The 27,101-nt window shown below is 57.4% G+C and overlaps 1 protein-coding gene across 2 annotated transcripts in view; it reads left to right on the plus strand.

Moving 5' to 3' along the window:
- The window catches only part of PDE2A (phosphodiesterase 2A), a 395,134-nt gene extending 368,427 nt beyond the window's left edge, over positions 1-26,707 (plus strand). For both annotated transcript variants that reach the window (XM_030556586.1, XM_030556595.1), the window contains 17 exons: positions 3,375-3,414; positions 5,496-5,559; positions 6,471-6,549; positions 6,967-7,144; positions 9,121-9,233; positions 9,965-10,042; positions 10,610-10,732; positions 11,294-11,364; positions 13,500-13,622; positions 14,291-14,378; positions 15,879-15,926; positions 16,382-16,456; positions 17,241-17,340; positions 18,032-18,144; positions 18,947-18,985; positions 19,509-19,615; positions 20,917-26,707. In XM_030556586.1, the coding sequence (XP_030412446.1) occupies positions 3,375-3,414; positions 5,496-5,559; positions 6,471-6,549; positions 6,967-7,144; positions 9,121-9,233; positions 9,965-10,042; positions 10,610-10,732; positions 11,294-11,364; positions 13,500-13,622; positions 14,291-14,378; positions 15,879-15,926; positions 16,382-16,456; positions 17,241-17,340; positions 18,032-18,144; positions 18,947-18,985; positions 19,509-19,615; positions 20,917-21,145 (1,668 nt within the window). In that variant the 3' untranslated portion in view covers positions 21,146-26,707. The remainder of the gene's footprint in view (positions 1-3,374; positions 3,415-5,495; positions 5,560-6,470; positions 6,550-6,966; positions 7,145-9,120; positions 9,234-9,964; positions 10,043-10,609; positions 10,733-11,293; positions 11,365-13,499; positions 13,623-14,290; positions 14,379-15,878; positions 15,927-16,381; positions 16,457-17,240; positions 17,341-18,031; positions 18,145-18,946; positions 18,986-19,508; positions 19,616-20,916) is intronic.
- The last annotated feature ends 394 nt before the right edge of the window (positions 26,708-27,101 follow it).

The raw sequence follows: 27,101 nt of genomic DNA on the forward strand, positions 1-27,101 counted from the left end.
GAATTGGGTTTATTTAGTTTGGAAAAGAGAAGACTGAGAGGGGACATGATAGCAGTTTTCAGGTATCTAAAAGGGTGTCATCAGGAGGAGGGAGAAAACTTGTTCGCCTTAGCCTCTAATGATAGAACAAGAAGCAATGGGCTTAAACTGCAGCAAGGGAGATTTAGGTTGGACATTAGGAAAAAGTTCCTAACTGTCAGGGTAGTTAAACACTGGAATAGATTGCTTAGGGAAGTTGTGGAATCTCCATCGCTGGAGATATTTAAGAGTAGGTTAGATAAATGTCTATCGGGGATGGTCTAGACAGTATTTGGTCCTGCCATGAGGGCAGGGGACTGGACTCGATGACCTCTCGAGGTCCCTTCCAGTCCTAGAGTCTATAAGTCTATGAGCAGGGAGCAGCGGTCCCTCTGCACATCGGCACCATCCAGCGGGGAGCAGCGGTCCCTACGCATGTCGGCACCATCCAGCGGGGAGCAGCGGACCTTACGTACGTTGGCACTACCCAGTGGGGGGGGCAGCAGTCCATATGCACGTCAGCACCATCCAGCGGGGAGCAACGGTCCATACACACGTCAGCAGGGCTGATTCCGTATCAGCGTCCCACAAGACTAAAGCTGCCTAGTTGCCCCGAAGCATCTTGCTATGTGACGTTAGTGCCAAGCTGCTTTGCCAGCGTCACCCCGTTTCCACAGGGAGGCAGAGCTGCACACGCTGACTATTGGAAGGGCTCGGAGCTAACGCTTAGACAGGCTCAAGTTCTTTCAGGCACCACCCTCTTTGAGCATTAAGGGGAGTGAAGCGAGAAGGAGGTATCTGCTTGGAACAGATCCAAGGATCAGCAGTCCAACCAGCCCAGATCAAACTGGGTCCCCACTGTGCCAGGTGCTGCTTGGACACATTGTAAGAGACAGTCCCTGCCCTTGGGAGCTGACAAGACACAATTGTCAGCCCCGGTTTACAGATGGGAAACTGAGGCACAGCAATAAAGTGACTCATCTCTGGTCAGTAGCAGGGCCAGGGATTAAACCAAGATCTTTGGAGACCTTGTCCAGTGCCTTAAATGGGAAGCAGGCACTTATGGAGGCAGATTATGCAGCGAGTGCCCAGCACCAGCCATTACACAGAGTGACCGGTGCAGGGGCATGCTTGCCAGGATGCAGTCACTCTCATCTCAGCAGGCACCTAAAGGGAGGATTTAACTAGTGTTCATACTTCCACCTCCCCAAGAGGTGATTTCTTTGCTCAGAGGTGTTTAATAATAACACTGGCCCCAGGTGATCCCTGGCCAGAGAGATGGCGCTGCCCCAGAATGGGATGGGAGGGGGCTGGGTTAGGGTCTCAGTTTTGCTGGGGCTGGGGAGTGGCCACTCGTCCCCACGTGTAACAGACTTCCAAAGCTGGGGTTCTAGGAGGGTAAGGACTGTGTGTGTAACGCTGCCCCCTGGTGGCTGCTCAGGAACTTTTTAGCAAACTGCAAAGAATCCTGTGGCACCTTATAGACTAACAGACATTTGAGCTTGTACAGATCCAGACTAACACAGCTACCCCTCTGATACTGTTCAGGAAACTAGGTCTGTGTTGGCGAATCTCCCAGCTGGCAACAAGTTTGGGGAAAAAAAATTCTGAAATTGTCAAAATGTTTTGTTTCCACATTTTCAAAGCCAAATGGTCCAATTGCCCGGCTTTCTGCTTTAACATTGGAGCTCATTCGACTGAGAAAAGGTTAAAGAGGAAACCATTGCAATCCGAAGGAAACAGTTCCTTCCAACTGAGCGAAAGGAACTGCCGGGATTGGCCGAAGCCGAAACATTTTTGGTGTTTTGATTTGCAAAAATGTTCGAATCTGACTTTTTCTCCACAGTTAAGTGAAAACTTGTAAACTCTGGAAAATATTTCCAGGCTGGGAAAACTCTTTCCCGCCCCGTTCCGCACCCACCCTGCTTCCCGGGGGCTTGGATATGCTGCTGCTCAGGGTTAGTGAACACACCCAGGCACCCTTCTGCATGCACACACGAGCGATGGGTCACATGCACGTACACGCCTCACACTATTGCATGCAATAGCATCTGGCTGCACACGCATCCGCTGGCACACCCAGGTGTACACTGGCACGCCCGTGGTGACACACTCCCTTGCACAGGCGGATACCCTCATGTGTTTGCACACTGACACACCTGGGATCTCACACAGTCACACGGGCTGGTGTTGGTTACGCCCCTGTGCAGTCGCTTGCACACGCTGATGCATTCTCCTTCGCATGCTCAGCCAGGCCGACCCATGCCGTCTCCTTGACAGCATCAGATGTGGCTTGCTGCGAACCCCCTACCACACCATCTCACACTCAAACGGTCGTGGGCCTCTCCTTCAGCCTGGTGCTTGGGGCACCCTCCGGTGGCGCTATGGGGCGTAGCCTTGGCATTGTACTGGGGACCAGGAAATAACTTCACCTGTTGGGCCTAATGCCTGACAGAGGCGAAGTCTCTCCCAGAGAGGAAGTGATTCCTGCCTTGAGGGATGGCCGCTGCTCCCAGGGCAAGGGGTGGGGGCGGGGTGTGTGTGTGTGTATGTGAGGGGGGAATTAATAGGAGGATGTTTAGAAACCATTTGATGGTATTAATGGGGGCTGCAAGGGGAACCAACCCACCAATAGAGCAGGGTTGGGGTTAAAGCAGTGACTTCCCTCACCATTAGGACCCAAAGCTTGTCCCCCTTGGACCGGGTCTCTGTTCCATCACCTCCACGTCATCCCGCCCTCCTCTCCCCTAGTCCCTCTGAGCATTTCTCTTGTACTCCCTGGAATGCCCTGTGAGGGAGGTGGTGTGACCTAGTGGCTAGATCACTGGATGGCAGGGGGCAGGGTCAGGAGACCTGGGTTCCATTTCTAGCTTTGCCACTGTTCCCTCTCTGTGCCTTAGTTTCCCCTCCCACCTTTTGTATAGACTGTAAGCTCCCCGGGGCAGGGACTGGCTCTCGCTCTGTGTACGTGCAGCACCTAGCACGGTAGGGCCCTGATCTCTGCTACTATCTTAACACCGCTGAGCTGAAGGCAGCAGCCTGGAGGTGATCCTGCTCATTGGGGCTCTCTGTACACTCAGCACTCAGGCCTGCTTCCTGTCTGTGTTCCTGCTGCCGATCGTCATCTGTCTGTCCCTCCCTGAGCCAAGGGGTGTCAGGTGCTTGTGGGAGATAATGAGGGCTAATTAGGCAGAAACGTGGGGATTTATAGCAGACTGCGGAGATCACAGGCAAGAAGACGGAAATGAGCTTTGGCTGGTGACTGGTCTTGAGCCCGGGGTGGGGGAGAGGAGCAGACTTGTCTAATTAACTCCAGTAATGAACTCAGATAACCAGCTTTCCCTTCCCCCCCACAGGCACTCCTGCAAGTGGCTAAGAACCTGTTTACGCACTTGGGTAAGTGGCTTTTTCTGTTCCTAGAGGCACTGTACAGCTAGCGCCCGACTCACTGCTGGGCCGCCTGGGCCTTGGTCTGTAGGTCTGTGCATTCAGCCGGGCCAGGTTTGGTGGGGCCAGGCTGGGGGCTTGCTGGGAAGCCACATTCCTTGTGGACACGGGCCCCTATGGCAAATCCATGGCAGCCTCTCTGCATGCATCACACAGCGAGGGCTGACGGCCCTGTCCTGTCAGCTCCCAAATACGGCTCCCAGGGCTTGAGCTAACGGAGCAGCTGTAGCTGGTAGCATGGTCGGTCCTTATCCTCTTGGCAGAGCAGTCACTAGAGGGCAGCATCTGTCGCTCACACACACACGTCTCCCTGTACACACACCCCCCCTGTACACACACACACACACCTGTACACACATCCCCCTGTACATACACACACATCCCCGTCACACATACACACACACACACACATCCCCCTGTACACACACACACACACACAGATTCCCATGTACACACACACACCCCCCCTGTACATGGGATGTTTTCCCGTTGGCTGGTGGGGTGCGAGGGGTAGAAATCACTGCTTGAGTTGTATCCACTAAGGGGTCACGTGGTCGCTGGCTTCTCTCTACAGGGACGCTCCTCTCTAGCTGGGCCCTGATCCCCTATTTAGCCGTATGTGGGGGTCACAACCCCTTGACAACTCTTCCTGGCCCTCTGCTCTGAGGCTTTATTTATCGTCTCTGGGGGCACAGAAGGCAGGCCCTGGCCCGGGGCGCTGGCCGAGCTCGTCTGCAGCATGCCCTGCGTTCCCCAGGCGGTGGCGGTCAGGGACTCACCCAGCACTGGGGCAGCGTGTCCAGCTGGGAGGACTCTGCGTAGGCTGCCCTGGGAGGAGTTCAGCCCCGTCTCTGTGTCACCAGCCCTCCGCCCGCCCAGCATTAAATATCCGGGGAGGCAAGGGTCGGCTCTGCCCTGCTCCTGACTGCACGGCCAGCCCCAAGCTCTGCAACAGGCTGGAAGCGCTGGCCACCGCCTCTGTGCTTCACGAATCAGGCCCGATTTGCTTTGTAACGAAGGGGAGGGTGAAGTCTGAAGTGCCCAGTCACAAGCTAGTGTCTAACCATTAGGCCTCCAGCTAGTTAGCTGCTTTGCAGGCTGGCATGCCCCCCCCCTCCAGCCCTCGCACGTCTGCCCCCAGTTTGCTGTGTGCTCCCAGGCATCCTCACTTAGCTCCTCCCCGAGGCCGGTGGGACCCGCGAGGCGCAGCGGGATGTGGCTGTACACACAGGCGATGAGGATAAGGCCGAGCCGGATTGCCACATGCACACGCTCCCACAAAGAGCAGGGCTTGTTGGAGCGGCCCATGCCCGGCCCCCAGAGCCAGCTCCGGCAGAGACGCCGGCCGTGTGAAGCTGTGATAAATGACTGCCTGGCAGCTGGGCCTGGGCGAAGTCTGCCGGGGCGCTTGACTGGGGAGGTCTGGCAGCACCTAGTGCTCCTCTGGCTGGGTGCTCAAGCAGCCATGAGGCAAATAGCCACGTCCGTGTGTCCAGAGGCCTAGGGATGGAGTCAGGGCATCCGGGCTGTACAGCAGTGCCAAGGGCTAGCTCCTGTTCTCGCAGAATCTGGCCCTCCTTCACCCCCGAGCATGTCACCAAGCCTCCCAGCCTGCCTGCAGAGTAAGTAAGAGGCACTGTCCCCAGTACCGATGGGGAAACTGAGGCACAGGGCACAGCAGTGACTCACTGTGGAGGGAGCTGGCCTTGGGGCTGGGAATAGAACCCTGAGATGTTCAGACTACAGAGCCACAGCCTGGCATCCTCACAATGGGCTTGGGTATGGGGCAGGACCTTCGACTAACCCCATAGCTCCTGCTTTGGGGTGTCACACCCGTGTGCCACAACCTGAGGCCACTAGCTCTGGTCACAGAGCTGTCCCTTAGAGAGGCCTCTTGGTCAGTGTCAGGGGGCTCTGGCCTACAGGTGAGGGGCTCTGTGTCCCCTCGCCAGTTCCCAGAGCTGCTCTGCCCCTGCCCGCCCTGCCTGGGCCTGGTCTGAGCTGCCAAACCATCTGCTTCTCCCCCACAGATGATGTGTCAGTGCTGCTCCAGGAGATCATCACAGAAGCCCGAAATCTCAGCAACGCTGAAATGTGAGTGAGCGGCTGCTCTGTGTATGTGTCCTGGGGGCTGGAGTTAAGGTTTCATGGCTTGTGGGGCAGAGTTAAGGTTACATGACCCAGGGGGGCACAGTTAAGGTTACACACTTCCAATCTTAATTTTCTCCTTCTCAGGCGTCTGCATTTGTAAATATAATGGGAAGTGGAGTTTAAATGTCTTAATTTCCCAGTTCATTTTGAGTGCAGAGGGCTAGATCATCCCCTGTCCATGAGAAAAGCCACAGAAAGGGACCAGGGTAGAGGAATGTGCCGCCCATATAGGATTGCCAATTTTGTTTGGATGTTTTTATGGAGATTTAATTACATGACATAATCTTTAATTAAAGATTAAGCTTTAATTCCTGGAGACTCCAGGTCAAGCCCGGAGGGTTAGCAACCCAACACAATGCAGCTGTTGGCAAACCAGCTAATTTTATCCAACATGTCCCCAGAGTGTTTCACATCTATCCAAAGGGATCTCTGTCCACCACTGAAATGCAGCCACCTCTGGGGTGGAATGTGGCAGCTGCTTCTCAATGCCCAACAGCACTGTGTAGTTTAGGACAGGAGGTGAAGAACACCTTGTGTGGAAGGGAAACTGAGGAAAGCTGAATGTTGTTACCCAGCTGGAATGTAGCCAAGACTGCGGAGCTAACACCCCATGCCACGGGACCACCAGTGACCACAGAGGCTGGGATCAAGGGAATCCCTAGTCTCATGATGGGGCATTGGGTCAATGAATCCAAAGGGCAGATGTGCTAGCCAGAGGCCATGGGCTGAGGGAAGTCATTGGGAGCTATTCCGCTGCCCTCCATGGGCTTTGCCCTGGGACTGGATGGTGCCAGGCAGCCAAGGCTGCCCAGTTGCTGTGGAGATCTGGCTGAGCGGCTGGTTGTCTCTTGCAGATGCTCGGTTTTCTTGCTGGACACGTTCAGCCATGAGCTAGTGGCCAAGGTGTTTGACGGTGGTGTGGTGGATGACGAGGTAAGCCCTCCCGGGAGGGCCTGGGGCTTGCCAGCAGAGGGAGCTGCGAGCGGTAGAGTAGGCCCAGGAGGATGGAGCGGGCCCAAGGACGAGGTGAGGCCAAGGAGGTCAGCTGGAGCTACCCGCTCCAGACCAGGGATGGCTGGTCACGAGGAGGAAAGCCGTCTCCATGCTTGGGCCGGAGGCCAGGCCGAGAGCACTGCTGCATGAGGGCTGGGAGATAGCTACTCAGCCAGGACAGGGAGGCGGGGTGGAGGCTGGAGATGGAGGTGGCAATGGGCAGGGTGCAAGGTAGGGAGATGGGACCAAATCCCAGGAGATGGGGATGGGAGGTGGTTCCTTGAGCACCAGGAGGACAGGGGATTGGATGGAGATGGGCAGCATGGGGCCAACATCTTGGTCAATCCCGTCCCTCAGAGCTATGAAATCCGCATCCCAGCGGATCAGGGCATCGCGGGTCATGTGGCAACGACGGGGAAGATCCTCAACATCAAAGACGCCTATTCCCACCCGCTCTTCTACCGGGGGGTGGACGACAGCACCGGCTTCCGGACCCGAAATATCCTGTGCTTCCCCATCAAGAACGAGAGCCATGGTGAGATCCCGGGCAGCGTTGGGCATTGGGGTGCAGCTCCCTGGGCGCTGCCAGGGCATGCGGACTTTGGGCAAAGCACTTCCTCGATGCTGCATCCCTAAAGGCCACACAAGGGCAAAGTCCCATCAGATCCCGGCTTGGTCGCCAGGACATAGTTCCTGACCATGTGTTCTCCTACAGCAGCGTTCCTCAAGCTGGGATCCATCAGAGGCCCCTGTGCAGCCAACTCCTCCGTGTCTCCAGCTGCCTCCGCCAGACTCCTGACTCCTTATAGCCAAGAGGAGCCTGGTGACGGGTCAGAGCAGCTGGAGACAAAGGGAAGGAGAGAAGGTCGAGAAGCAGCCTCTGTTTTAATTCGCTGCCGATGCTGAGGATGAGGGACCCCCCCCACTCTAGTGGTGGTAGCAGGACCCCTATGGTCTGCTCGTGGCACTGCGATCTTGGACAAGGCACGTGGCAGCTCCGTGCCTCAGTTTCCCCACTCCTCAGATAACAAGCATGGAACTGACCCTTGTCACTGGGTGGGGCTGTGAGAAGGGAGGAGTGAAGTTAAATTGCTCTGAGTCTTGTCTGAGTGCCACGCACCGTCCAGCCCTTCCCCGGGAAGACAGTCCCGCACCCTGAAGGTTGGATGGAGCCTGATGCTCAGCCCATTGTACCTGGGGAGCAGAGTGAGCTCATGGCTAATGCACAGGGCTGGGATTCAAGCGAGTCTATTATCAACCCACTGCAAGTCCCTTAGCAAACCACTCAGCTGGTGCCTCAGTTTCCCCACCTGTCAGAACCTCTGGGCCTGATCTCCAGTGGTTGTTAACTGGCAAATATTGACATCAGCAGAGCTACGCCGCATCACACCAGCTGAGGTTCTGGCCCATGTCTATGTAGCCATCTTACCAGGAACTTAATTGTTGGGTTTAACTAAGAGTTCCTAAGTGCTTGGAGATCCCCAGCTGGGAGGAGCCTCAGCACGTGGGTTTGGTGGTGCTTGGGAGTCCCCTGGCACCACTCAAACGCTTGTGGACACACATGTCCCCAGGAGAAGCCCAGCTGCTGTTCCTTTGTGGGGTGTCACGTTGATAAGTGACCCTCGGCGCCATGCACTGAACTCCTGCCCTTCACCGAACGAAACCACTCGGCCTTGCGCTTCCGGCTACAGGGCTTCCTGCCTGGCACCGTGCACTGGCCCGGCCCGGCAGTGACAATCACCGGGGGGCAAGTGGCAGCCCCCATGTTAACACCCTCCATCCCCCGCTGCAGTGGGATCACACTCTGGCCCTCCTGTGAGTGGCCAGGCGGCCTCGGCCCTTCCCCTGTGGGACCGGAGAGCAACATGGGCTGCCCTCAGGTCTCTGTGACATTGGTGAGTCAGACCACCCAGTGTGAGCGGCCTGGACGCTGGCTGCCATTAAACACCCCCCACCAGTACTGCTAGAAGCTGGTCAGTCCCTGCTGCCTCTCCACCCGGGTCCTGCTATCCCCACACCTGGCGCATGTCGCCCTCTAGAGCCAGCCCCCCTATGGGAGCCTAGTGCTGGCTGGGTGGTGTGGGAGAGGCAGGTTCTGAAGGTCCCCAGTTCAGTCCCTGCAGGTCCCCGGTTCGATCCCTGTTGGCGGCCGTAGAGTGTCTGCAAGCAGCCATGGGGAGCGAATCCTCAGCGCAGACAGTGGCACTCCCCACTCAATTTCCGCCCTCCCAACCTGGTTTGCTTAACCCCGCACTGGCGTCCCCACCAACCCCTGTGTAATGCACCGTGCCCCACCCAGAGACACACTCTCTGGCCAGGCACCCCATTGCTTTCTTCACGCAGGGCTTTGACCATTCCTCCCAACTCAACTTGCTCACTCAGTGCTGGGGATTGTGGGTCACTGGAGCACGAGGTGGGAGGGATGGGCAGGCTCCATGCTGGGAGTCCACGGCGGCCGGGTTTCCCTGTGCGTTGTTACGTCTGTACACTAGGCTCTCGCTGCTCTTCCAGAGGTCATCGGGGTGGCGGAGCTGGTCAACAAGATCAATGGGCCTTGGTTCAGCAAGTTTGACGAGGACCTGGCCACGGCTTTCTCCATCTACTGCGGGATCAGCATCGCCCACGTAAGCAGGGGGGGCTGCCCCATATGGGTGGATTCAGCGCCTGGGGGGAGGAGGGGTGGATTCCCATGCCAGATTCTCAGTGGCTCGGGCACAGTCCCAGCTCCAGCCTTCGAAGCTGCCAAGCTCCCCAAGTCTTTCGCTGGAGAGAGCTGAATGCAGCGGGTTGGGGAAGGCTGGGGACCCAGTGACCCCCCAGCAGCGTCTGCCTTCCCCCTGAACCCTGATGTTTGCAGACTGCCTGCCCTCTATGGTGCTTTCCAGGCTGCTGTCTCAGCACAGAGTGGGGTTACCCTGTGTTCAGCCTCCCTAACTTCTCCTGCAGCTGGATACCAGACTCTTCTTCCCTTCCTGTCCCAAGCTGTTGTGTGGCTGCACACTGTCTGTCGGGTTCCACCCCAGAGGCAGCCACATTTCAGCTGTACATGGAGAGGGGAACGTAGTTACAGGTGACAAGCGGAGCCTTAAATAACGCCGGGTCTCCTGGCACCCAAGGAGAGGTGGAAGGCGATGCCCGGCCATGTGTGTGTGAGTTCAGGTCAGGGGAGCAGGGGACTGGAGCTCAGGTGCACCCAGTGCTGCATGCCTTAGGCCTAAGGAGATTGAAGGGCTTGAGCTCCTGGAAAAACTCATGCTAAGCGCACGGGGCGGGGGCTGAGGCCCCGGGCGAGCCAAGGACAGCAGGATCCCATCCACCCGGGGCTCTGACCACCCTCCCTTTCCCTCCCCTCCAGTCGCTGCTTTACAAGAAGGTCCACGAAGCCCAGTACCGAAGCCACGTGGCCAACGAAATGATGATGTACCACATGAAGGTCAGGGGGTGGGGGGGCTCCCCAGGGAGTGGGGACGTGGGGGTTGTCGCGTCCCTGGAGCCGTACCGAGCCGTGGGTGAGGATGGGTGACATTGTGGGTGTCTGGCTCATCTTCCTTCTAGTTCCCCCCGGAGGGCCAGTCTGTGCTACCCTGCCTACAGGCTGCTTCACACTCAGCCTTACTGCTGTGCTCCACCCCAGAGCTGGCTGCATTTTAGGGGCAAACTCTGAATTTGCCCCAGTGTAACCGGTTCAGAGCCTCTGACTACCCCGATGGGTCAGCAGCGCACTGACTACCCCGATGGCACTAACTGGCCCACACAGAGAGGCAGGGGGCGGCATGGGCCGTGGTGCGGGAACCCCTCTTGCCTCCAGGTCAGATCATGGCACGAGCCCAGCCACTGCCCAGGCTGTATCTGGCAGACAGAGGAGCCCAGCACGGGGCTGTCAGGGCAGCACCGGGCATCTATGCCTGGCTGAACACGGCCTGCATCTGCAGCTCCTCCACTAGGCCCCGGCTTTGGCCCCCCCCCGCACTAACAGCCCGTCCTGGGGCTCCCCTTGCAGGTCTCGGATGAGGAATACAAAAAGCTGCTGAGCGACGGGATCTGCCCCGTGGAAAACATCGACTATCGCTTCGCCGATTTCACCTACACGCCGCGCTCACTGCCCGAGGACGACACGCCCATGGTCAGTGCCCCTGGGACCGGTGGTGAGGGTCCCGCCCGTCCCCGAGAGGGGGATGAGCCGGGGTTAGGGGCTAGCCTAGGGTGCCCGAGGGGAGGGTCTGCCACGGCCTGCATGGGCGGATCACTCTGTGCCTCCAGTGTCTGTAGCCCTGTCCCACCTCCGAGGGGTGCTAGGAGAAATCCAGGAGGTGTCCAATGCTACGGTGATGGGCTCTAAGTAGGTACCGGAGGCAGCCTGGACTAGGATCCGGCCCTGGCTTGGGGCGTCTGTCTACCTAGGAGCTGCATTCGCCTTTATTTAACATGCGTGCCCCGCGCTCCAGTCCCACCTTGGGTCCGAGGCGCAGATACAATTTCCTGGCATCACTGGCTGCCCCTGTGCCCACGTCAGCGCCAGCTTGGGGCAGAGTTTGTGCGTATGTGACTCCTGCCCCCAAGGAACGCCGAAAGGGGTGCGGGGGGTTCTCTCCATTCCCAGCCTGGCCTCCTCAGCGCCAGCCCCCTGCCAGGCGCGCCCGGGAGCAGCCTCTCAGCCAGCTCTCCGCTCCCTTTCCCTCCGCAGGCCATCCTGAGCATGCTGCAGGACATGAACTTCATTAACAACTACAAAATGGATCGCCAGACGCTAGCCAGGTGGGCTCGCTCGCTGCTCGGCGCGGGGGCTCAGCTCCTCTGGGAGCCCAGCGGCCGGGGCGGGGGGGAGGTTGTGGCCAGCAGGGGGCGCTCTTGCCCAGCACTTCGGTACCAGGTATAAGGGCTGGAGCTGGCGAAGAGGAAATACCTGGTTGCAGACATCGTGTTGTGCAGCCGCAGGGCGTTCGGCCCAGCAGGTCCAGCTCGGCGGGCGTAAGGATGTTACGGAGACCGGGGGGTCGTCAGGGTGGGGCAGAGCAAAGCACCTGCACGCAGCTGGCTCAGTGCAGGTAACGAATAATGGTAGGGTGGGGGCTGGGAGCTAGGATTCCTGGGTTCTCTTCCTGGCCCTGGCACATCGCTCTGCCCATCTGTAAAGTGAGGCCAAGGATCCTGACCTGTCTCCCCGGGACACTGGGAGGCTTAATGGAGTGGTGTGCATGGTGTGCTTTGAGATCCTCCACTGGGCAGGGGGTGGAGCAGGGCAGGGGGTACAGGAGGAGGCTGGCAGCCCACAGACTAGCAAGCACTGGTAGCCCCCAGCCAAAGGAGTCAGGCCCAGGAAGTAACAGTGTGGCCCTGTGTAAACACAGCTGCCCCATCCAGCTCATGCTCCCACGTGAGCCCACACACGCTCAGAGGTGCACACACAGATCCGCGCACACTCACAGGTGCACGGACACAGAAATTCATGCACGGACACACAGATCTGCACACGCTCACAGGTGCACAGACACACAGATCCGCGCACGCTCACAGGTGCACAGACACACAGATCCGCACACGCTCACAGGTGCATGGACCCAGAGATCCACTCACGCTCACAGGCGCACGGACACACAGATCCACGCATGCTCACAGGTGCGTGGACACACAGATCCGTGCACGCTCACAGGTGCACGCTCACACGACCTTCTCCTAAACAAACTAAGGAAATGCTACCTAGCTGGGGCTAATATAAGGTGGGTGAATAACTGGTTGGAAAACCGTTCCCAGAGAGTAGTTATCAGTGGTTCACAGTCATCCTGGAAGGGCATAACCAGTGGGGTCCTGCAGGGATCGGTTCTGGGCCTGGTTCTGTGCAATATTTTCATCAATGACTTAGATAATGGCATAGAAAGTACACTGAGAAAGTCTGCAGATGATACCAAGCTGGGAGGGGCTGCAAGTGCGTTGGAGGATAGGATTAAAATTCGAAATGGGCTGATGTAAACAGGATGAAATTCCATAAGAAAAAAAGCAATGTACTTCCCTTAGGAAGGAACAATCAGTTGCACACATACAAAATAGGAAATGACTGCCTAGGAAGGAGTCCTGGGGAAAGGGATCTGGGGGTCACAGTGAATCACAAGCTAAATATGAGTTAACAGTGTAACGCTGTTGCAAAAAAAGCAAACATCCTTCTGGGATGTATTAGCCGGTGTGTTGCGAGCAAGACACGAGAGGTAATTCTTCTGCTCTACTCTGCACTGATTTGGCCTCAGCTGGAGTATTGTGTCCAGTTCTGCGCACCACATTTCAAGAAAGATGTGGACAAATTGGAGGAAGTCCAGAGAAGAGCAACAAAAATGATTCAAGGTCTAGAAAACATGACCTTGGAGGGAAGATTGGGAAAAAATGGGTTTGTCTAGTCTGGTGAAGAGAAGACTGGGGGATGCGGGGGGGACGACAATTGCTGACAGTTTTCAAGTTACAAGGAGGAGGAAGAAAAACTGTTTTCCTTAACCTCTGAGGATAGGACAAGAAGCAATGGGCCTAAATTGCAGCAAGGGCGGTTTAGGTTGGACGTTAGGAAAAACTTCCTGTCAGGGTGGTTAAGCACTGGAATAAATTGCCCAGGGAGGTTGTAAGATCTCTTTCATTGGGGGATTTTAAGAGCAGGTTGGACAAACACCTGTCAGGGGTGGGCTAGATAATATGTAGCCCTGCCATGGGTGCAGGGGACTGGAGTAGACGACCTCTTGAGGTCTTTTCCAATCCTATGAGTCTATGACATGGCAGTTCAAGGGTGGAAGCGCCCTGCCCTGCAGCCTGCCAGGTGTTCTCTGCCTGGAGCACGGGTGGCCGGCCAGAGCCGAGCACCAGCTCTCTGGGGGCAGCTGCGTTCTTATCCCATTCTCCCTCGCTCCGGCCAGGTTCTGCCTGATGGTGAGGAAGGGCTACCGGGACCCGCCCTATCACAACTGGATGCACGCCTTCTCCGTCTCCCACTTCTGCTACTTGCTCTACAAGAACCTGGAGCTGGTCAAATACCTGGAGTAGGTGGATGGTTACAGCTCCTGCAGAGACCCAGCTTCCCCCTGCCCTGGCTCTGCACCCCTGACCCCTTGGCCTGTGGATCTCCCAGCTCAGCGATCTGTACCACTCCCTCTGCCCAGCTGATTCAGCAGGCAGCGCTCTCCTCCCGAGTCTCCATCAGCCCAGTTCCCTGGCATGGTGCTAGGGGGCGCTGTGCCGCTCTCCAGGGTGCACCAGCGTACATGTGTACTCGCCGCTTGCCCACGGCACATTGCACGAGTCAGGGGGTTGGCCCTGGGCCATTCCACACTGCCACACTGAATTCCCACAATGCAATGCTCCTCTTCATTTCCTATCCCAAACCGTAATATCCCTGCATGCAACTGCAGTGTTCCAGCCCAGAAGTGGGTGCACGAAGTGATCCCTGCACCTATAGGGACCTGGCATGAGTAAGTCCATTGAGCTCAATGAGGACCCCCCACACACTTTCAGTGGCGGCAGAATGAGGCTGCCTGCCTGGGGCTGCAGAAGTGAAGCTAGTTCGGACAGCCCCGGTGCCAAAGTCCCGTCAGCCGGGAGAGGTCACTGCAGAGAACAGGCTGAGCTGACCCCCGAGAGAGGGAGGTGTTGCCCCGAGAGCCCCTCCCATCCCTTGTCACCGTGATTCAGCAGGTCCTTTTCTCCACAGAGACATTGAGATCTTCGCCTTGTTCATCTCCTGCATGTGTCACGACCTGGACCACAGAGGCACCAATAACTCTTTCCAGGTGGCTTCGGTAAGGCCGGGGTTACAGGAGATCCGTTAGCAAGCCTGGGATATTACAGGAGATCTGCTGGGAAGCCAAGGGGATTACAGGAGATTTGCCAGTGAGGCCAGGGGGTTACAGGAGATCCGATCTGTTGGGAAAGCCAGTTGCTTACAGGAGATCCATTTGAAAGGCCGGTGTTTACAGGAGATCCAATGGTGAGGTCAGGGGAGTACAGGAGATCTGCCAGTGAGACCAGGAGATCTGCTGGGAAGGCTGGGGAATTACAGGAAGTCCGATGGTGAGGCCGGAGGATTACAGGAGATCCAGTGGTGAGCCTAGGGGATTACAGAAGATCTGACAGTGAGGCCAGGGGATTACAGGAGATCCGATAGTGAGATTGGGAGATTACAGGAGATCTGCCCTTGAGCCTGGGGGATTACAGGATAGCTGATGGTGAGGCCAGGGGATTACAGGAGATCTGCTGGTGAGACCAGGGGATTAGAGATCTGCCCATGAGCCTGGGGGATTACAGGAGATCCAATAGTGTGGTTGGGAGATTACAGGAGATCTGCCCTTGAGCCTGGGAGATTACAGGAGAGCCGATGGTGAGGCCGGGGGATTACAGGAGATCCATTGGGCACCAGGGCTGGAGATGAAGCTGCTGAGGGGTCGGCTCCCAGGACACCTTGTGGCAGTACCAAAGCCCCGGGGACCTCAATCTGAACATTAGGCCGATGTCGCTAAGCAAAGGAAAATGTAAAGTGACACGAGGTGACCTCACTTCCCCACAGCCCCTCCAGGGCAGGGGGAGCCCTGTTGCAGGGAACACAGCAACTGCCATGAGCCAAGCACCTAGGACCTGCCCAGCCCTTGGAGGGATCATGTGGCTTCATCCATCGCTGGCTCCTCCCACGTGCCCCAGACCTTGGGCCAAAAGCCGACCCGCCCGTTTTCACCGGCTTGTTTTTCATTCTCCCTCCCCTGTGATTCTGGCTCCCAGCCCCGCTGTGAGGCAGGGGGGCTGGATACACTCCAGTCACTTGGCACAGGTTCAAGGAGATCACTCCTACATCGCAGGGGGACCGGCCTCCCGTTTGGAGGGTGGGATCCCTTCCAGCCCCGGAGACGCAAGGGCCAGCGCCTCTCGCTGATGCCGGATCTCAGTCTCACCTCGTACAATGGGAAGGGGACCTGCTACTGAGCCCCCTGTGAGCAGAGAGACAGGGCAGGGAATATACAGCCCGTGAGCCATAACAACGGAATATGCCCGCCCCCTTTGCGGCCCCTGTGTGACACAAGCAGCCGATCTCGGCCCCCTGCACCTGTAGTTGGGCTCCTGGTCCCAAACCCCACCAGCCCCAGCGCCAGAGTTGGGTCCCTCCTGGGGCCGAGCTGGGAGGCTGGCAGAGCCGTGGCAGAGGGGCTCTTGCCCAGCTGCAGCCCCCACTAACCCTAAAGCTCCAGTGAAACGGACGCCCTCACCCGCCACTGGCTGGTGATCCCACTTGGTGCCACTCTGTCTTCCAGAAATCTGTCCTGGCGGCGCTCTACAGCTCCGAGGGCTCTGTCATGGAGGTAAGACGTCTTCTGCCCTGGGCACTGCCTCGCTCCCGTGCCCTGCCGCACTCAGGGCGCAGGGCCTGGCTCTGGCGGCTGCTTGCCTAGCTGCCAGTGAAACAACTGCAGCAGTTCTCAGCCTCGGGTGGCAGCGGAGCAGGGTGGCTGCCCCAGATGTGGAGGCCATGGATAGATGGGCATGGAGTCCCCCACCACCTCCTCCCTCACCCGGGGACAAGGAGAGAGGGCAGCTTAGGGAAAGCCCAAGGCCTGGGGGGTGGAATAGCAGGGAAAGCCCCTGCCTGCCCCCTCCATACGTTCCCCACAGCCAGCCATAAGGCGCATGGAGTCCTGCCCCTCTTGTCCCTATGGGTGAGGTCGGGGGTGCATGTGCTAATGGGGGGGTGCTGCCTCCTGGTGGAGCCCTCTGACTAATGCAGCCCTCCCTGTCGTGCCTCGGTTTCCCCCCGCAGAGACACCACTTCGCACAGGCCATTGCCATCCTGAACACCCACGGCTGCAACATCTTCGACCACTTCTCCCGCAAGGTGAGTGGGGTGGAGCTCGCTGCTGGTGCCCCTCACTCCTGATGTGCAGCCCCCCCGCTGGTCCAGCCTTAGACTCCCCACAGCCCATTCCATCGATGCACCTTGCTCCTGACCCAAAACAAGCCTGGCTATTCCCCTCTTTGCTGTGTCCAAGGCCCCTCACTCCTGACCCACCAGATCTCCTGACCCTCGGATCCAGCCGGGCCAGACTGCACCGGATTACGCTGTGCAATTGGCTTCTAGGCACGTGCTGAGACTTCCTGAAGGGCCTCCTCAGGAATAGAGCCCTGCTCTCCAGGTGAGACGGGCCAGCCACATGCTGCGCCTCACTGAAGCCACATCCCAGACAGAGCCCTTCTCCCAGAGGTGTTAACTGGCCTGGACTTCGCTCCTTGGTTCCTTTGGCGAATCGCCTGTCCAGATGCAGCAAGCCCCGTTGAGCCAGGTTTGGACAAGCCATGCCTCCCTCCTCCTGGATCCGAGGAGTCTTCAGTCCGAAAAGGGTTTCTGCTTCCAGGGGAAATTCTCATTGATTAAACAAAGCCCCTGACCCAGCCGCAAACTCCACTGGATAAAAGCCACAGGGCTGCGAGGTGGAAGGAAGCGTGGTCTAGTGGTTAGAACAGGAGATGGGGACTTGAGTCTCCTTGGTCCCATTCCCCGTCCTGCCACTGAGTCCTTTGGTGACCTTGGCTGACTCCCTTGACCTTTCTGCCAGTCAGGCCATGTGGTGTGAGGTCACCGAGCCCCGTGGCACTCAGGGGCGGTGTGATTGGCCTTGCAGGATTACCAAAGGATGCTGGATCTGATGAGGGACATTATTCTGGCCACGGATCTCGCTCACCATTTGCGGATCTTCAAGGACCTGCAGAAGATGGCGGAAGGTAAAGGCCCCCGGGGCGCGGGCGGCACTGGCGAGAGTGGAGGGCATTTGCTACGTGAAACTGGCCGCTAGCAAACGCTCCCAGATCCCGGCGCCGGGAGTCTGGAACTTGTCCCTAGGGGGTAGACAGCAGCCAGCTGAGGGCTCCCGTGGGATTTACAGCTAGAACAGGAAAACATCTTGGGCCCTGGGTTTAGAAATGGCAGCAGAAGTTGAAATCGGCAGGTTGTAATGCTCCTGTTTGACTACTGGGGGGCAGCTACCACTCCTCAGCTCCTTTACTGTGCCCGGGCACCGCTGGCCTGAATGACCCCCGGGGTGCAAAGGCCCCTGAATGCCGGGGTTGCACCTGGGAGTGTCGGGCAGGCACCTGGGAGCGGCCCCTGGAGACCTCCAGCCCAGCAATGGGCCCAACCCAGAGGAATCCAGAGTAGGGCCCATCAGCCTCAAAGGCTCCTAACTCCCTCTGATGCTAAGGAGAGTTAGGCACCTAACCCCCTTGGAGCATCTGGGCGTAAGCGGCTTGGCAGAGCGTTTCCATCTCTGCGCGCGCCGGGCTCCAGCCGTCTGGCAATGGGCCGCCTGGGGAAGGAGCTGCCGGCCCCGAGGCTGGGACCGCGGGAGCGCGACGCGAGATCTAACCCGCTGGCGCCCAGCGGCTCAGCATTCGTCCTTCTTCCTCCCCTGCCTAGTGGGCTATGACCCGGAGAACAAGCAGCACCACAGCCTGCTGCTCTGCCTGCTCATGACCTCCTGCGACCTCTCGGACCAGACCAAGGGCTGGAAAACCACCCGGAAGATCGCTGTGAGTACGAGCGGGGCCAGCTTGGCCCCTCCTCTTCCGCGTAGGTGCCTGGGCCCAGTCTAGGGGGGCTCAAGCCACTACCGAGGCTGTGCCCCCAGTCGCACTCAAATTTGGTACCCCAGGGTCCAGCACCCCCTGGAGGAGTAAAGGGGGGAGGCTGCTGTGCTCAGGTAGGAGCTGCCACCTACAGCTGGGGTGCATCCAAGTCTCTGTGCTAATATCACACATTAGGTCCATCTGATCCAGTACAGCTCCCGCCAGTGGCCAGCACTTAGCACCAGAGAGACGGGCAAAGCAAGTGCTACCGTTACCCTAGCCAGCTGCGCAGCGCTCCCCATGGAGAGCGCTCCGTCCCATGCCCAGCAGGCAATCATCCTGTGCTCTGAGCATGGGAGTGCTCAGTCAGATCGCCGCCCTGCCCTGTCAGCGGGCAGACCCTTAGCAGGCTTTTGACTGACGCAGGGAGCTTCCTGCAGCAGTGAGTTCCACCGGTCAAACCTGCATTGCATAAGGAGAAGTCTCCTTTGGCCTGCTCGGCACCTTGCTCTGAGTGCGCTGGCCCAGTGAGGCGGGCTGCATAGCAGAGACTCGTCCCTTCCGAGCCCTGCAGACCCTCCTCACGTCCCTTCGAATCGCTGGAGCCATATCTGTTAAAATGCCAGCAATGCCAGTGAGATTGAGAGGCCCTGCGTCTCACAGGAGGTGCTCAGCACTGTGTGGGCAGACGCATCTCTCTCTAAGCAGAGCCGGGGATACAGGAGCTAGTGTGGAGCGGTTCTGATCCATGGCCTTTCCCTCACAGGAGCTGATCTACAAGGAGTTCTTCTCCCAGGGAGATCTGGTACGTGAATAAATCCCCCTGGGGCAGCTGGTGTGTCGGGCTTGGCTTCCAGCCGTTTGTTCCCAGGCCACCCCGTGCTGCGGGCCAGGGGCTGCATCTCCAGCGAGAGGGTGCAGGGGTTGGCTCTTGCTCCAGGTTGTCTGATGCCCGTGTTTCAGGCAGATGGTGGCGTGTCCAAAGATCCCCCCACCCACAAGATTGGGTTCGGCTCAGCTGTGACTCTTCAGGCCACCTTAAAAAGCCCAGTGCTGGCTCTCCACCCGAATCACCTGCCTGCCTCTCCCTCTGATGGCCCCAGGAGGCACCGGACACAGGCCAGGTGGAGGCAGAGCCAGACCTTCGGCTGGCCCTCTACACCCTCCAGCCATGGGGCTGTGTGCTCCCAGAGGAGCCTAAAGCAGCCCCAGGCTGGCTCAGGGTGAGGCGGGCCGGGGATTGCTGGCTAGGAGGCAGGAGGGAGCCGGGCTGGGAGGCGTGAAGCCAGGGACTGCAGGGTCACGGCCCGCTTTGCCTGTCTCTGCAGGAGAAAGCCATGGGCAACCGCCCCATGGAGATGATGGACCGGGAGAAGGCCTACATCCCCGAGCTGCAGATCAGCTTCATGGAGCACATCGCCATGCCCATCTACAAGTGAGTGCCCGGGGGCCGGCTGCCGGGGGGGGGGGCGGGGGCAGGGTTCAGCGCAGGGACAGCGCCCACACAGGCAGCCGCTGCCCGGAGCTCAGCAACGCCGCGCACACACACACGTACACACACGGAGCCTTCTCACACGCACACACCCACAGAGCCCTCACTTACACACAGCACTGACACACACCCACAGAACCCTCACACACACACACAAACATGCACACATACACAGCCCTGACACACCCACACACCCACAGAGCCCTCACACACACGCACACCACACACATACACAGAGCCTTCTCACACCCACACAGCCCTCACTTGCACACCCAGAGCCCTCACACACACACACAGCCCTGACACACACACACCCAGAGCCCACACACATACTCACACACAGCCCTGGGCACCAGATCTGCTTTAACCCCCCCCCACACACACTCTACATACATACACACACCTACACACACAGCGCCCTGTGCAGCAGATCCTGTTTAACCAACCCCCTCTCCCCCCCGCACAAACCCACACAGACAGCCCTGGGCATTGGATCCTCTTTAACCACACACATATACCCCATATACACACGCACGCACATCCCCCATACACACACGCACACCCCCCACATACACACACGCACGCTATGGCCATCAGATCCTGTTTAACCCTGAGGAAGAGCACACTGCGATCCCTGGTACCCTCCATTGGCAGGGGCTGCTTAGCTCCAGGGCAGACAGAGCCCGGCACGAGCCTCGCTGGGCACTCTCTGGTGGGTGATGTGTGTCCCTCCCAGAACGGGGACCTCATCAGTGCACCCCGCTCTAAGATAATCTCCAGCTGGAAGAGAAGAGCAGCGAGTTCAGGCCTCCAGCGGTTGCCTAGAGGGGCCTCCCATGGTCAGCTGCAGGCAGAACCAGCGAGAGTTGGTCTCCCAGTGCCTAGAAGGGCCGGGAGCAGGCAGAGGCCAATCAGGGCCCAGCAGGCCAGATAAAAAGGGCTGGCTGGTGCTATTAGTGGCCACAGCTGGGTGAAGCTGGGAATAGGAAGACTGACTCACCCTGTCCTAGCCCAAGTTATCTGTCCTGGCCAGGTGCCTAACCCTGCTGGCATTTGCCTCATGTGTCTGTTATGGACTGTAACACCCTGGTGACTGTTTCGAGTTCATTGCCCGTTCTTTTTCTCCGCTCTGACCAGCCCTTGGCAATGTGCGTGGAGCGCGGCGAGCTCCTGATCCCGCTCACGGCCCCCAGGGCTACGGCTCTCCACCACTCCTGCTGACGGGCGTTCTCCTTGTCCCCCAGGCTGCTCCAGGATCTGTTCCCGAGAGCCGCCGAGCTGTACGAGAGGGTGGCCAGCAACCGGGAGCAGTGGACCAAAGTGTCTCACAAATTCACCATCAGGGGCCTCCCCAGCAACAACTCACTGGACTTCCTGGATGAGGAGTATGACCTGCAGGGGATGGACAGGGAGAGCGCCAAGATGAACGGCTGCCTGGACACAGAGGGGCACATGGAGACGGTGGCGCAATGAGGTTCTCCTCACTGCGGTGGGGGGAGGGCAGGGAGGGGAGTGACGGATCAACAACCCCAGCAACTTTTTGTCCCTTTTCTCCTGGATCCAAAGGAAAGAGGGAGCCGGTTTTGAGAAATCCTTATTTGTCCAGTGCGTTCTCTACAGTCCCGGTCCTCCCAGGCCGTGCCTAGCCCCGCGGGTGGGACGGCTGCTCTGATTCAGGACACTCACCTACCTGCTCTTGTGGATGCCAACGTGGGGATGGGGGCGTTATTCCTTGGACTCCTTTTGCTGTACATTGAAATGAACCCCGCTTCCCCCCGCCCCTTCTGTACGGGTACCGGCGCTGTTTAGTGGCTCCAGGGCTCAGTGTCTGGGCTAGGAACGGAAGGGGGTTCCTCAGGGCGGGGAGAGCGTGTGCTTTGAGAAGGCCTGAGGCTGCCCCTCCCCCCTGAGCACAGCTGCCCTTGCTTCCCAGACCAGGATTTCATGCCTCACACCCTCCTGAGAGCTGAACTTCACGGGCTGATCGACATGGAGAACTTTCGCCACTGGCTGCTTCGGGGTGGGGGGAGAGGTTTTCCCACAGGCTGAGCTGCAAACTCTGGCTATTGAACGGGGGAGTTCCCTGGCCCGTGAGGCTGGGATAGGGGAGAGCTGTGCAGGCGGGTGGGGACGGAAAGGAGAGGGGGCCAGTCACTCAGGAGAGCAGAAATGTTCTCGAGGGTGTCAGAGTTGAATGGCCGGGGGAAATCACGTGTGGCTCGTCCTCATGAATGTACCCGCGGGCGCAGAGCAGTAGGGCTGGTGGAAGCAGGTCTTTGCTCCGGGGATGTCTGGCTGAGAGCACGATGTGTTTTTCTGACCTCCAGGCAGTTGGGCGGGCGTGATGGGTCCCATACTCCCAAGCACAGGCTCACGGCTGCTCTCCTCCCAACAGCAGTGTCCCTGCTCTCGGATCCAGGGCCAGCCACCTCCTGCTGTCTTGCAGTGGTGGAGACGCCCGGGAGGCCTGCCCCTGAGCGCTGAGGGAGGGCAGAGGAAGGGTGCTTGGATCCAGAGAGGAGCACAAAGCCATCCCACGGGGAGACCTGTCCTGAGAGGACACTGCAGGGGAGGAGAGAGACTGGCATCTGCAGGCCAGACGATGCCCCTGATCCATGCATGTGCTGAGCAGAAACACCAGGGCATGATCACTGCCAGCTTGTGAACTCAGACGGGGCCAGAGCCACACCCGGTGTAAGCAGATGCACGTCCACTGACGTCGGCACAGAGCGTTTTCCCCGTCACCCACATCTTGGCCCATCGCTGCCTTTGTAATTGAAATCTGCCCTTTCTGAGATGAGCCCGTTGGATGCTTTAGCAGAGAAGGTCCCGGTACCCATGTGTGCCCTGCAGATACCCAGCCGAGCCAGCAGCCAACCATGCAGGCGCTCGACGGGGCGCGGCTGGTTCCAGAAGGCATCTGCCCAGCAGTGTCTCCCTGAGCAATGGCGCAGAGCTGGAGCGGTGAGCCAGCCAGCACGCTGCACCCTTCACCAGATGCACGGGCCGCCTGCACCTCGTCTAGCGGGGCCAGCGCGTTGTTTATTTGGACATAGAACCCAGAGGGCATGTGTCACACTTGCCACCTGAAACGTGCTGGGGGCAGCGGTTCCTATGGACGCTGCAGGGGTTTGAAGCCTCCTTCAGGCCTTTTATCAACACACTCACCAGTTCTTTTCTGCTGCACCCACTGTGCTAGTGGTTTGGGGCCGACGGGTCTAAGTGACTTGGGGGATGGTGGGAATGCAGCAGAGAGAGAAACACGTCAGCCAGCGAGCGTACAGCTCCCTAGTACCCAGGTATCGCTCTCAGACCCTCACCTGGCACTTTCCCCATTATATGCCTTGAATTCAGATTGAATCCACGGGCTCCGTAAGATCTAGGGCCCATGAGCTGCAGCAAAGCATTCGGCTCATCGTCAAGGAAAGCAGGAAATACAGACATTCTCCCCTAGGGCAGCGTGTCCCAGCTGCCCATGGACTCTGAGGGACACATCGTCATCTGGCAGACGGCCTCACTGCTGAGCAAATGATCATCACGGGAGTGTCTCAGCCTTCAGGGAAACGGACGATAGTTATTTGAGACAGGACACAGCCCTGTGTCCTGCATGGCCTGGCTCCACCGGTCCCATGTTCTCACTCAAGAGGACATTTGGTGCTTTCATTTGCTACTGATCAGAGGACAGGCCTGCTTGTGGAGTCCATGCAGGCCTTCAAATCCTTTCCCCTGCCAATTGCAGCAGTCACTAGCGTAGAGAGCCCCAAGTGCTGTTCCTTCCGGCTTGGGAAAAGACTTAACGGCCTGGCCTGGAATCCTGGCCCCACTAAAAGAGGTGGGATTGTGCCATTGACTTCAGTGGGGCTAGGATTTCGCCCCGGCTGTTCCCCCCAGGATACGCTTGGCAGAGAGGCCAGTCTGCTGCTTTCTCACTTGTCTTCTACATGCTCAGCTTGATTCTTTCTCCCAAGGGGCGTCTGCCTGGGAACAGGGTCTTGGATCTCTGAGACCAGGTGCTCCTTGCTCTCCCAGCTGAAGGCATAAATGGCTCTGTGCAGTGATGAGATAATTGCCACCACTAGTGGTGCTCGAGGGCCATCAGCAGAGGGTGAGGAACTCCAATGAAGACCAAGTAGCAGGAGCAGGACTGTGGCATCCTTGGTTGAGCATTACGTCTTGCCTTTGCCGTGAGGTGGATTTTATGGACGGATGGGACTTTCTCTAATCTCTATACGAGAGATGGCCCTAAGATAAGCACCCTACGCTGAAGAGCCCCAACCTTTAGGAACGTTTAGAGCCAGATCTGGGCTTATGGATTGGCCCCATCGAGTTGAAAGAGACCAGAACCTCACTGCAAGGTCTCTCTCATCCCTGTTCCGGCCTAGGCCCCTGTGTGGTAACTGCTGCCCTTCCCCACCCAGTCCCTCCATGTAAAGAGAGGAAAGGGAGCTACAGGAGAGCACCATCTGGAGACAGAACAGTCTCCAGAGAAAATGTGACCAGGAGGCATCAGCTGCTCTTGTGTCATTTTCTGTAGCGAGTCCAGAGAAGTCCAGGCTCTTCCCCCAATAAAGGATACTGCAAAACATGGAGGGAGGCTAGCGTGGCCCCGGGGTCCCCAGCATTGCAAACTGCATTGATCAAAATGAATCAACGGTGGCTGTTCCTAGGGGGTAAAATTCACCCGGTGCAGCATGCTGGTGTGATACCAACAGGATCAAACCTGGGGCCTCTAGAGCTTAGTGTATGAGACTCTCCCACATGAGCTAGAAGCCAACTGCCTCTTCATGAAGGCTGTAGGGCAAAGTCATTAATCGCTAAGTGGTCTCGGTGCCACTAGAGGGGCCAGAACACCACACCCAGGAGGTGTGTGGGTTATGCTGGCACAAGCCCACTGCACGAAGTCCCAGCTAAACCCTTTTTCGGAGGCACAAGCAGGCCAGTAGGGTGTATTACAAAAACCGATCCCTTCGCTTTGCTAAAGCGGCTCCTTCTGAAATAGCGAGCCTGGCGAACCTCAACCAAAGCCACCCGACACCGACGTGGCTGCCAGAGTCTTTGCATAATAGCTGTGGGGGGATGGCTGGGGGTGGAGTTACATAAATGTTTTGTGGCGAGGGATGGTGCCCTTACCCAGAAAAGAGGCATGCTCACTGCTGAGTGGCTCGAGAGTGTTGACTGGTCTGCGTTTCATGGGAGGTCAGACTCTATGGTCGCGATGGTCCCATCTGGCTTTAAAACTTATCGCTGAGGAGCTGCCGTGTGTGTTTAATCTAAGACTGTTGGAATTTGCAGTCCTGGAGATCAGGTTTCCATCCCAGAGCAGCGCTCAGCATGGGGAGGAAAAGGGAGTTTAGGACAGCAGATTGCATCCTAAAGGAGGCTGCTATTCCTGGCTTCGCCATTGACTCACTGCGCGACCTCAGGCAAATCACTTAATCTCTCCCTGTGCTTCAGTTTCCCCATCCATGACTCCTTTATCTCACAGGAGCTGCTTTGAGGCTGGAACCATTATTCAGGCTTTGAGAGCCTGGAATGGCAAGGGCTACCAAAGTGCATCAGTGTAAGCAGCAGCTGGCCTGTTTAACTGGGGAGCAAGGGCGGGGTTATCTGGAGCCTGTGAGTGGATGAGCACTGGAGTGTATAAACGTAGGAACATCTGGTCTTCAGTGACATGCAGTAAACATGGGTGTCATCCCTACCTGCTCTGCGCAGCAGCCAGCGACCAGACCTTGGCCTGTGCTGGGGGTATGAATTCCTTGTGGATTTGGGCTACATACAGGTTTTCCTCGGGGGTCTTTTTTTTAATTATACGTTTCTTTGAATATATGTCGTGTGTGCCGATGTGTGTGGGGAACAGCGGGAGACTTTGAAGACAAAGATGCTAACCGAAAACATGTATTCATTTGCCTTACCTATTCAGAGTTGCCTTTAGAAAGATGCTTTGTATGAAATACTCTGTAGGACCCTGCGTCGTTACTAAACGTGACTGTTGGCTGATAGCTTTGTATAGGAGTACCTCGAGTCCTTTCTCCCACAATCCCTCTTGGAACAATTGTAAGGATTTGCAGAGGGGAAGATAGCAAAGAAATTAAAAAAAATAAAATAAATAAACCCCTAAAGGCAAAACCCCCTCAACCCTGAAAACAAAGTTTGCTGTGATTGTTACGCTCCATTCGATTGCGTCTGGCAGGGCTTGTGACCATTTCTAACCACCTCACTGGATTATAGCCATTGCTCGGGAATGCGATTTCATTTATCGATGCGCCATCTTCCGCTGTGTGAAGAACAGAGTTGACAGTGTATGTAAACTCGCGGCAACGTGGCTTTAACGATGGTTTCTAAGGGTCTGACTTGTCCATTGGTGGCACGCTGGAAAAGGGCGGGGGGGAATCAATGGGTCAAATCTATCCCTTGTTTCTCCACTGGAGATGTGTAAGAAAAAACGGGGTGACGTTCACCCTGTGTAAGGCCTGTGCCTACCTAGGCACTGGTACACAGAACTTGTGCTGGCCTGATTTCACCCTTAGGGAACGCCACCCCTGCTAGGTTATGTGCCTACATAAGCGTGGTTTTCCTGCAGCCTGATCCTTTTCGATTTGGACTCTTCCCTGCAAATGAAGCAAGAGCTGCCAGCAAACCCGTGCAAGGTGCCCCCTTCCTTCTGCTCACGAGTGAGCAAAAAGAGTGAAGGGGGAGGGGAGGGGGTCCCAGACATGCCAACACCAACACCCTGCTGTGTAGGTGCCACCCGGCTTCCCCAGCGCTGTATAAAAGCGGAGACAACCAACCCAACCCAAATGTGAAGTGGCTGTTTCAAAGTTGTGGCCTGTGTTTTGCTGGGTTTAATGTTGCTGTGTCCGTGTGTGTGGTTCATTTTCTCTCTCGCCCTTGTACATAGTCACCTGTAGATAGTGTAAAGCCCGACCGGTTTGTTGGGGGTCTCTTGCCTAGCGTGTATGCGTGCGTGAAATATTTTCCAGCTTTTCTGTCTTCTTACACTGGTTTTTTTCTCCCTTAAATAGTTGTGAAGGGGAAAAAAATGGGGATTTTTTTTCCTAATAAATTTCATACGCCGATCTCCAGCATCTGCTTTTTATTCTGCATGGGGGCCAGGCGGCCTTTGCCAGGCGCATGGCTTGCTGTTTTATTGTGTCAGGTCTCAGCTACCGAGGAGCTGGCCTGTTTCAGTGCTGGGTGGGGAGACTTCCAAGGAACAGCCGGGAAGTGTTGGTGATACAATAGGTGGGGCTTTCCCCTCTCAGTCAGCGATAGTGGTGTTAGGCGCTAGCTGCCCAGAGGTTTCAGAAAGTTCACCCCCTGGCTTCACTGATGTCTCCAAGGCAATTGAAGGCATCGTGTTTGGAGTCTCTCATGTTACTTGGTAATGGAAATGCTGACAGTCTGTGTCTCCGAGACTCACAAACTTTAA

This window comes from Gopherus evgoodei, chromosome 1 (genome assembly GCF_007399415.2).
Source record: "Gopherus evgoodei ecotype Sinaloan lineage chromosome 1, rGopEvg1_v1.p, whole genome shotgun sequence".
In the NCBI taxonomy this organism is placed as follows: Eukaryota; Metazoa; Chordata; order Testudines; family Testudinidae; genus Gopherus; species Gopherus evgoodei.